The sequence below is a fragment of the Gossypium hirsutum genome, chromosome D05, assembly GCF_007990345.1.
Source record: "Gossypium hirsutum isolate 1008001.06 chromosome D05, Gossypium_hirsutum_v2.1, whole genome shotgun sequence".
NCBI classification, from domain to species: domain Eukaryota; kingdom Viridiplantae; phylum Streptophyta; class Magnoliopsida; order Malvales; family Malvaceae; genus Gossypium; species Gossypium hirsutum.
In genome coordinates this window covers 4,373,942-4,385,234 of record NC_053441.1, presented here as the reverse complement: position 1 = coordinate 4,385,234, position 11,293 = coordinate 4,373,942, and the positions used below count along the sequence as shown (strand labels likewise).

Below are 11,293 nucleotides of genomic sequence, written 5' to 3'. Positions count from 1 at the left end.
TTTGTATTTGAGAAACAGTTTACAGAAAAAGTGATGAAAGAGGAATAATTTTGTTTTGAGTGATGTAAACCATATTCATAAACACTTCCATTTGTGAGAAATTGAAAATAAATAGAGAGGCTAATTCTTTAATTCAGTGAATTTGGATTTAAACTAAATTTGAAATTTGGAATTTTTTAAAGTTTATAATTCAATTAAAAATTTGCCAATTGGGGCCTTCTAATTTGATTGTAACCTTTGCACCATAAAATATTTCATTGACGACGTAATTATATTTTGATTGGTTAATTTAATCCTAATTTAAAAAAAAAATTTACTCACAATATTTACAAAATTTGTAAATCTGATCTTGAATCTAAATTTAAAAAAAAAATTAAAGAACATTATAAAATTACATACAATTTAAATTAAAAACACAAGATGTTCTCAAATACGAGATCTCCTTTTCCCTTTTCAATTCTTGGTTTGAGAAGGTGAATTTTGTTAGGTAGAATTTAAGAATAGTGAAGTTGTCGCCTGTTTTAACGAAGAGTGTTGCTTCCTACTCATTTCTTGTTCTTAGATTAAAAAGCGTTTTTGGTTTTGGAGTGGATTAAAGGTGAAAACTTTGTATTTTGATTTTCTGTTTTGTTTAGTTGATGGGAAAGTTGCCGGGAAACTTCACCTTCTTACACTAAAGACATGGTAGCCTGATGCTCATTTATAATAATTTTAATTTTTAGAATCAGCATGCGCACGTTGTGGTCAATTTTATTAAAATTTTAAAATCACAATTAAATTGAAAGAATATTTATTATTTCGCATAATTGCAAAAAGTACTCTTAATGTTTAAAGGTTTTTAGTTTTGTGCCCTTCACCTTCTTTTTTCTTTTTTATTGAGTGCAACAATCCGTTTTTCAGTGGTATCGAAAACAGTAGTTTCGGGATCACAAACCCAACGAGTAAGTCTGTAATAATTATTATTTAATTCATATGAGTCAACTAAAGTTTTATATTGAATTTTGACTTGATAAATTTTAGTTTATTGAACAAATAGTAAAGGTAAGTGGTATGTCTCAAAATCAAGAGGTTTTGAAAAATAAGATATCGGGACCTCGTTTCTATAAACGGAGCTCAAATTTATTATATTAATAAAAAGGACTTATATGGAAATTTTATTATTTGGTTAGTTGATTAAATAAAAAGGACTAAATCATAAAAGATACAAAATCTAATCTTTATTGGATTTTAATGATTAAATGGGTTAATTAGTGAAAGGGGGAGGACTTATATGGTAATTAGACCATAATAAGTCAACATGGACTGCTGATGCTTTATTTTATCTAAATTATATGCTATAATTAAATTAATTAAAGTTTAAAAGTGATAAGAAACCCACACTATCATCATTTCATATTTCTTCTTGCTTGTGATCGAAACCCCATTGATGAATACTTAAAACATTCGGCCAAGAAAAATTTTGCATATCAAGAATTGGATGAGTTGATTGATAAATGAGAGAAAGGAAAAAAAGATAATCGATTAGACGTTGGAGTTGTTTTTGCTGTAGATTCGGTTTAGGTAAATTCATACAGTTTTTTTTTTGTTATAATTCATTATTAAATGCTATTAATGATATTTATATATTTTGAAACTGTAAAAATGAAACTGGTCTATGTGAAATACACTGAATTTCTAAAATGATTTCGATGGATCGAGTAAAAGTTTCATACATGAGATTTTTGACTAAATTTCTGTTATGGACTGAGCTCTTGCATGTGTTGCGGACTCGGATATACATGCGACTCGAATTTAGCTTAGACTGATAATCTGTTGTCATTTTAAAGGTTTAGCTCGGAGGGATAACCTAACACACTTGCTCTGTATTTGATTAGCTCATAGAAGCATCATCTGTTTCCGAACTTTTGTATTGAATACTTTTATAAAGATCCATCGGAAGAATAAAGGTTATTTGATATGGAACTGTTTGTTTGAAGTAAACAAATTATGAACTCTGAGTATGCATATATTTAAATGGTTACTTACTGGGAATTGTTAAATCATGTTGTGTTCAGGTCAACACTTTGAAATGACTATATGAAATGGAAATAATTATATGATATGTAAAAAGGGTCATTTGAATTGAAAACTTAAAATGGAAACGTGAATTGTTAAATGAATAAATGTTGAGTGAATGGTATATCAAATGTGTTTACATGTATTTGTTTCATTATTGAGCTTATTAACTTGTGGGACTTGTGATGTATATAGGATTCGAATGCATTTATGAGCCTTTAATGAAATTAAGCATCAATTGTATGACTTGTGCCTATTTGGTAAGTTCATGTTTATGATTTATACGAACTTACTAAGCACTAGTTGCTTACTATATTTGTTTTTTTTTATAGATCATCGGAAAGTTTGATCGATTGGAATCAAGTCGGAGCACGTGCACATTATCCATCCTTTATTTCGGTAGAAGTTTTAATCATTTTGATGTTGGTTATAAATGACATGTATTAAGAACCTTTATGTTAATTTGCTAAAATGACCTTGTTTAAGTTTGATTCTAGCTTATTTGTGTATATATCTTTAGTTTTGACTTCTATATATCCATTTACAAATGTTTTGGTCATTTGGTATATGCTTCTTGAAACTGCGTAAGTTATAATAGGCAATGTATAATAATGGACATGTATGATATGTTTTTGGCATGTGTTTTGGTATATAGTATCTGAGAACATTGTTGTTGATTGAATAACATGTATACGGAGGTGATATCTTAAGTGAATTGTTGTTGTTGTTTATGCATAACATTGGTTATACACATAAGTTGTATGAAATTGGTATGTTCTAGGTGTGTTATATGTGTTTTTGAATGGGTGATATTGGTGGAAGATGGGATGGCTTGATGTTAAGTAAGAGTGGTTGTTTTAGGTTGAAAATGAAGTCATTTAGCTGCACACAACCTGGGACACGAGCTGTCACACGGTTGTGTGCCACACACGACCTCCTCACACGGTCGTGTGTCTATTTTAAATTTTAGGTGTAGGATTGTTCACACGGTCTCAGAGAGTTACACAACCATGTGACCTTATTTCAAATATCCACACGGACAAGCACACGAGCTGCGACACAACCGTGTGACCTATATTTCGAATTGTACACGGTTTGTGCTCTATCACACGGCATGACCACATGGCCTTATGACCTCTGTTTTCAAATTTTTTTACAATTTCTGATTTGATTCAGATTGGTTCTGTAACAACCCGTTCTTCAGTTGTGTCAGAAACAGTGGTTTCAGGGCCACCAAATTCGACGAGTAATTTCGCAATTATTATTATTTAATATTTACGAGACAGGTGTGATTTTTAAAAAGGTTTTTGATTTGATAATTTATGTTATATAAGTGATTTATTAAGTTTAAGTGGTTTTAGAAAATAAGGTACCGGAGACTTGTTTTTATAAACTGAGCCGTAAATATTTTTATAAATATTTAAGGAGTGTCATTAAGGTGGTATTAAAGTTCATTAAGAAATTTTAACGTTTCGATAGTTAATTAATTAAAAATGACCAAATTAAAAGAAAATACATTCCCGAGACTCCGTTCCCGTAAATTGGGCTCGTAAATATTTTTAATAAGCTAGTTGTGTAGTTAATTAGGTTTCGGTTAAGTGAATTTTCTTGAATTAAAAGTAATATAGGTTTAAGGAATAAATTGCATATAGGGTAAAAATTGAATTATAGATTAAAGAAAAAATTAAAGGGACTAAAGAAATAATTATACTATTGAAATTAATTGAGGTGGCATAAGTAAGATATTTGTGAATTTATTATATATATTATAAAATAAAAACCTTAAGTATTAAGTATATATATTATATATAATAATAAATTAATGTATAAGAAAACAAAATAAAAGAAAAAGAAATAGAAAAAGAAACAAAGTGAACGAAACAGAAAGAAAAAAGAAAGAAAGAAGGAGAAAGGAGAAAGTTAGGGTTTCAATTGTTTAAAGCTCAATTGGTTAGTCAATTTAGTCTCTTTTCTTATAATTTTTATGTTTTTGAAACTCTAGTGTTAAGTACTACCCGACCTATGTCAAAATTTTAGAAATCATTAAGTTTTTAAGTGTTGTTAATGTTGAATAATTTTAGTATTAGGGACTAAATTGATAGATTTTCAAGTTAGAAATGAAAAAGGATTGAATTGTAGAATAAATTGTAAATTTTGAGTAATAGGGGCTAAATTATGAAAATTTCAAAATTTAGGTATTTAAGTGAAATTAGAGAGATAAATCTAGTTTAAAGTGGAAATGAATAAAAATGTAGAATTCATTTTGAAGAAATAAAATTAGTCTAAGTTTAGGGACTAAATTGGAATTTAGACAAATGTTGAGTAAAAAGTTAAAATATTCAATATGAAATTTAAATTGTATTGTATTGATAAATTTTAATTGTTTTAATTCCGTTGCTAACGTCGTACCGGAACCCTTGACTAAAAAGGGGAAAGATAAAGTCAACGAAGAATAGCTCGAAATTTTTGATTTGTATTTCTATAATCCGAATTTAGTTGTTAATTGTTATAATTTAATTTAATGTACATGGTAAGTGCTGAGGTGAAAATTATTGTGTTTTGCAATTGAAATGGATTGATTTAGTATGTGATGAATTTATTGAATTTATATTGATTGAATTGATATATATATGTTGAATATATTGATTATTTAAATCGAAATAAAAATTGGTTGTATTTGAAAAGTGAAATTAAACCCTATTAACTATATCGGGCTGAGTCGGATATAGATGACATGCCATAGGATTGGAAGAGTTCAGGGATTTTTTCGACTTCGAGTCGATGAGACACTAGGTGCCAATTTACTACTTCAGATTAATTCGATGAGGCACTGTGTGCCAATTTAATTCGGTTTAGCTAATGAGACACTGAATGTCAAATTATTACTTCGAATTATTCGATGAGGCACTAGGTGACAAATTGGTGTGTTTTGGTTGGATTCGTGTATCTGTCCGAGTCCGAGTCGTGTTAATAGGGGTAAATGAATAATGAAATTTTATAATTGATATTGAAATGGCATGGTATGAGAAATAGAAGTGAAATAGTGAATTGAAAATAGAATGTGAAATATGTTGCAAATATATGGAATATATGAATTATATACTCATGAAATGAATATGGAATGGATAATGCAATTGTATAATGAATTGTGAAATAAACTGTGAAAACCTATTTATATAGAAAGTATGAGAATTGAGATATTTGTGAAACAAATGAAATATGATATGGTTGTTGAAATAATTAAATATTAATATGTGTTTATATTTCAATAGCATATTTGAAATTTCTTATCTTTAAATATTCGGATTATAGAAATACGACGGAGTTTTCACTCAGCGTACGGTTTTGTTTTCCGTGCTCAGGTTAGGTACTTAACTTTTGATCGCCTATTCAGCATCCAACAATGATCCCGAACTCAAATGTGGTGATGTTTATCCTTTATGTTAGCATGTACCTAGGGTGTCTAAATAATAGTTATTTTGTTGTTTGATTGTAAATGAGGTTATAAGTTTAATTTTGGTTGGTTTTATACATATAAATATGTGTTTATTTTTGAAGCCATATTATGACATGGTAAACTGAACTAAATCTAGATAGGTGCATGTGAATTTTATTTTATTTTTAAGTGCTCATGAACTAGGCAAATTGATCTGGATTTGGTATGTTTATAATTTGGATTAAAATGATGCTTTGATGACTTGTTTTGATAATATGAAATGTTTAAAATTTCTGTCTGTTTGATCTGTAAACTCCTGTATTGCTCTGTAACCCGGTTGCAGCAAGAGATACGGTAAATATAAAACTCGTATACTTGATACGTATTTTATGAATGATGTTAGATATGGATATTTTTATTTAAAATTCAATATTTGTATGATTAAATGATGTTAAATGTTCATAACCTTTTTTCGTAATACTTCGTAACCTTAATCCGGTAACGGAGACATGTTAAGGGTGTTACATTGAGGCCCTCAACGTAACGGTATTTCCACAAATCAGTCCATTTTTAATGGGAAACGTCAGTTGAATGTTAGTCAAATATCGGTCAATAGAACTGTCTATGTGGCGTGTCAGGTTGAAGATGACGTGTCATAAAAGAATTATTCCTTATTATTTCTCTAATCAAAGATGATCAAGTCAGTATTTTGTTTGATTACTAATGGTATTTAACTGTACAGCTTACAACTTATCTAACTAAGTTATTTACCTACATTTGTAATATCCGATAAGATTTTATTTATTTTAAAATTATTTTTATCAACATTTTGGTGTACATGTACATATATTCAAGGTGAATTCAGCTGTTAGGTGCAGAATAGTACAAACCAGGGGATATAAATCGATCACGAAATTAGAGTTATAAAGTTCAGTGCCCCATAGATAGCAAGCCGAGTGCCATAAATGCAGCCAGACTAAAACCAAAGTTGGCCGCAACCGCCATGCCACTTGAAGGAGCTGGCGCTTGCGCACCATGGGGACCCTGCGGCGGAGGTTTGGAATCAAGAACCGGGACAGCGCCTACCGGGGGTAGTGGAGGGTCAACAATATCTTTAATCTCAAGTGGGGGAGGTGGGAAATCTTTTGACGGTAAACGCTTAGGAAGTATCTTTAGGAGTTCACCTGGTGGAGATGCTAAGATGGTATACACTGCATGAATGTTCGCACATGGGCTCCCTGCAACCACCAAAAACCGAGTTAGATAAATAGCATAGCATGGAAACAATTGTATTTTCTTTTTGCACTCACTCAAATATCTGCTAGCAGTTTTAGGGAACTCGGTTATAATCCCATCAACTTCTACGTCTATAACATAAGTGGCAATCTCTATTGTGGGATCTGCATAGTAATCTAAAGGGATATGAACAAATTCATTCCTCATAACATAGACGTAAACCGAGACGTTGCAGTCGTGCAGTGCCTTGACAGCATTGGTTTGTTTCGTGGTGCAGTCAAAGTCGATGTCTATCAAGGAACGTCTGGATAACACAGCTCCATCAGCGTATTTCTTGACCTCTTCCGCTGCCTGTTTAGATACCCCGCTGATCTCCTCGAACCGGAGCAATCTTTTGTAACCAGACTCACCTTTAAACTTCGATAGCACCGCACTGTCGTCTGATTGAATCATGACTTGCTTCTTTTCTAAGCTTGCATTTTTCAAGGTTTTGGTCACTGCATCTACAACGTCAAGATGCATCTTCGATGCCAAGTAACGAGCATTCTGGAGAGGAAGAGATCAGTGTCAGGATTTTGCAGATATATTTTTTTGCGTATTGGTCAATTGATTATAATATATCTTACTTCTATGTTGATCAAAACTCCAACTGGTTTTGTTTTAGCAAACCCTAAAAAGTCACCAAGTGAGATGAGTTTTCCTTTGTTTTTGGCCTCAGGGTTTCTCTCTAACCCAGAGTTTTGTTCAAAAGGGCTATACATTTTAGCTGAAGAATAAAAACCAACAGATACATTAGTCACACTGCTAACAGATTGTAAGACGTTTAACTTATGTGTTTGTGTTAAAAAATGAGTTTTACGTTTCAAGCTCTGGATCTCGGTCCATGTAAGATCAAACGAAAAAATTCCCTTCTCCTTTTGAATTTCAGGAATGGAGACAGCACGAGTGAGGAAGGTAGACATTGCTGTAGTGTCCCTTGCCAAATCAGGCGAATCTAAACAGAAGGCAACTCCATCTTTCGACATCTGGACTGAGCAGTCTATTATGTCGGCTCCATCCTTCACAGCTTGTTCATAAGCCAGATCAGTGCAACCGGGATATGTCCCACTTGCTCCATTGTGTGTTATAATCAAAGCATTCACTGTAAAGCCGCAAAATCATTAGTGTGTGGATATATAATGGTATGGTGCTTATTTGAAGGATTCAAACTTAGCACGCATTTACCTTTCTTGTCGGTGTCATTACCTGCAAGGCATGCTGCATCAAAAAGACGATTTATTATATAAATGTTAATCACAAGCGAGCATATAACAACTAGCTTGGATTCAAACAGCAGTTAAATAAGCTCACCAATGGCGTTTGCAGCTGTCTGGCTGAAATCCGTAACGAACCCATCGACCATGTTGTTTGGATCATTAATGAACTGCAAGTACTCAGCTACGGGATCATAAGAGTAATTGTAACTTCCTGGAATATCATTTGCAAAAGCAGCAGCAAACACTTCTAGGTCAAACTTGTGAGCATCAGCCACAAGGGTAGTGCGCTGTGCCAAGTAGCCATTTGCATTAAGGGGCCATATATATTCCTTTGGAACAAGAATTCCAGATGCGAAGGCTCTGACGGCCTTGAGATCCTTTAATATGTCGCTATATTTTTTTTTCTCCGTGGGCTCGATTGCATCGGGACCGAGGAACGTAAAGATCAGTCTTGTGTCATTGGTTACCTTCTTCGCCATTTTCTTCAAGAAACCAATCTCGGTACATGAAAGGTATTGTATGCTCTGAAATCCAATAGTATTTTCAATATAGTCCGACATATTGAGTTTGTGTTCATTATAGAAACTGTCGTACTGCAATACAGAAACAGGTGGTGAGACCATATTATTAGCTGTTGACAGGAAAACAGGTCGGTCGGGGAGAAATTTGAAACCTGAACATTCAACCAAAACAACGGCGGCCTAGAGTGCAAAACCTCCTCAACACTACCCAGCGGACATGTATTGTCGAACACATCTGGTCGAGACAATATATTTTGGACAACTGTCGAGGAAAAAAAGAAGAACCTGTTTAGATGGGTAATCCTTAGCAAAATAAATATTCTTGGGGGACAAGAGGAATTTGAAACACTTACTTGTGACCTTATCCCTTAGTGCTTTAAATGAGTAATCCATAGCAAAATAGCCCTTAACATCTTCTCCATTGATTTTGTAAGTCTTGGAAGCATTTGGAAAGGAGTCTTCGATGTTTGTAGTGTTTTCAAGGTTGAGACTCGTCACGCATAAGCCAACGCTGTCTTTTGTTAACTGCAGATTGCAGAGCACAGCCAAATCTGAAGCTGCTGAACTCAAGGCCATGTCGATTGCAGTTACGGACGATTCTGGGAAAAGCCCTGTAAATCCTCCTCGAGCAATTACAAGGGGCGGGTAACCTGGAAACCCACCATTTTTATTATTTGCTTAGAAAAGGAAGGCAAGTTTCTACTGCTAAAACTAGAGCAACTGTTACGTTACCGCTTAATGTTGGCCATTTCTTCATAAGAGCCAGAGGCCTAGGAGGAGGCGCATTTTGTTGCCCTCCACCACCACCGCCTCCGACTGCAGGTTGGCCACCCTTTTGAGCCCAAGTGACTTGGACCAAAAGGGAAAATAAAACCAAAAACCTGATCATTTTGCCACCAAACATCCTGCAATTTTGCTTTCAAGATTATACCTAAATTCACTAGCCAAAATATAACAGCCCCATACGTTATTTTTCTTTCCTTTAAAATATTTATTTCGTTTCATCTAAAAACATCTCTCAAAACGCATAAATCTAAGATCACGCATAACAACAAAACCATTAAAAAGAAAAAAAAAAACATCATCATCATCATTCAACGTTAATATACATATGAAGAGAAATCAACTTACCTGAACTTACAATTCACTAATTATATAAACATCCCCCCGTCAAGTTTCTAATAAACTATGAAAGAAACTCTCCTAGGGAATGCAATGCAATAAAAAGGAACAAAAAAGGATACGGCAGAGAGAGATTAACTGGTTTAAAATTTTGTTTTTGACAACTCCCTTACAAGTTTTTCGCATTGATAGCTGGTCACAATTTATTTTAGTGAACCACCCTTTGGAATTGGCCTTTTGTTTATTTGCTATTCTTGTTCCTCATTTTTAGACAACAATATGACTTAATAACCGGCAAATCACGGCTTAACACCATTTGTTGTACCCTACAGCTACTGCCTTTATTTGTATTGCTACATCATTTCTGCTCTTTATTCTTTAATATAAAATATTTTTCAATAACCTTAACAAATATAATCTATGCTAGTCAATTTCGTTCTGATGCTACCCGTCATTCCGGTAGTAAAACAAAATAACAAACTTTAAATTTTGTTTCAGTGCAAATTCTAATCAATATCGACCGCATACCATTCGATTTCACTCATACCACCCTGTACAAAAAAAAAATTCATTTGCACCCAAGCCCTTACAGATGAAATTAAAAATATGAATTTTTTTTGGAATTTTATTTTTAAATATTTGCTAACATAGTATTTTGCCACTTCAGCATAATGTACACATTGCTACCGTGTGTCGTCGCTCAATTGATTTGTTAGCCATATCAGTAAAACTTTGATTTTGTACAATTTTATACATGGAAATTTTAATTTAATTAGTTTATTTTTATATATTACATACATGAATAATTATATTTATCCAATATAAAAATAAATTGATGTATTTATTTCTTTAAATGTGCATGATTAAATTAAAATTAAAGTTTCAACTATATATTTGAATCACTATTAGAGTTTCACATGTATAATTACACCAAATTAAAATTTATGTATAGTACATTAAATCTTTTGAAATTTATTCCTTTAAAGTATATCATTCTTTGGACTAATTGTGGTAATGTTTTACTCTTTTCTTTTTTTTTTAAGTTACAGATTTTTTAAACCAATACCTTCAAATTTTCCCAGCAGATATAAATTTTGTAATTATAATTAATTTAAATGGTAATAGTTAAAACATAAGAGGGCAATGTTTAAAATGCGAGTAAATTATTCTCAACATGCTAGATCGAAGAGTAAACAAATCCTTCTATTCAAAATCCTTTTAATTTGAACCACGCGTGCCTTATGTTGACATGATAATATTTCAAAAATAAAAAAATAAAAAAATAAATAAACTTTTATAATTATTTAAAAAACACTTTCAATATGAACCTAAACAAATAGTTATCCTGATTCATTTCATCCTAGACAAGGTTTTTCAAAAATTATAAAACATGGAGAATTAATTAAAACTTATTAAGAATTATAAAATATTTTAAAATTATTAAAAACAACGTCTAGAAATGAGCTTGGACAAATGGTTGTTCAACCTCGAATGAACTTGGACAATCATTTATCTAGGTTCATTCTAGATTGGTTTCTTAGATAATTATTAAATATTATTAAAAACTATTTGAAAAATATTAAGAAATATAAGACACTATAAATAATATTTTTTAAAATTATAAAAAAAATTATATACACACAAATAACATGTTTAAAGAATTGAAA

At 32.0% G+C, this 11,293-nt stretch overlaps 1 protein-coding gene across 1 annotated transcript; it reads right to left on the bottom strand.

Moving 5' to 3' along the window:
- Positions 1–6,263: 6,263 nt before the first annotated feature.
- On the bottom strand, positions 6,264–9,798 carry LOC107906914 (glycerophosphodiester phosphodiesterase GDPDL7). Its single transcript, XM_016834064.2, has 10 exons — positions 9,636–9,798; positions 9,237–9,409; positions 8,858–9,154; positions 8,657–8,766; positions 8,078–8,576; positions 7,952–7,984; positions 7,587–7,868; positions 7,354–7,493; positions 6,802–7,273; positions 6,264–6,729 (listed from the first exon to the last, which is right to left on the bottom strand). The coding sequence occupies exons 2-10, from the start codon at positions 9,406–9,408 to the stop codon at positions 6,422–6,424; spliced, it is 2,313 nt and encodes a 770-aa protein (XP_016689553.1). The 5' UTR covers position 9,409; positions 9,636–9,798; the 3' UTR covers positions 6,264–6,421.
- Between the last annotated feature and the right edge of the window lie 1,495 nt (positions 9,799–11,293).

What these genes read in the sequence shown, in the direction of transcription:
- LOC107906914 (XM_016834064.2), bottom strand. Translation starts at nt 9,408, where the DNA reads ATGTTTGGTGGCAAAATGATCAGGTTTTTGGTTTTATTTTCCCTTTTG. An exon ending in TAATGACACCGACAAGAAAG is followed by an intron (nt 7,869 to 7,951) that starts GTAAATGCGTGC and finishes GCGGCTTTACAG; the next exon opens with TGAATGCTTTGATTATAACA. An exon ending in AACTGCTAGCAGATATTTGA is followed by an intron (nt 6,730 to 6,801) that starts GTGAGTGCAAAA and finishes TGGTGGTTGCAG; the next exon opens with GGAGCCCATGTGCGAACATT.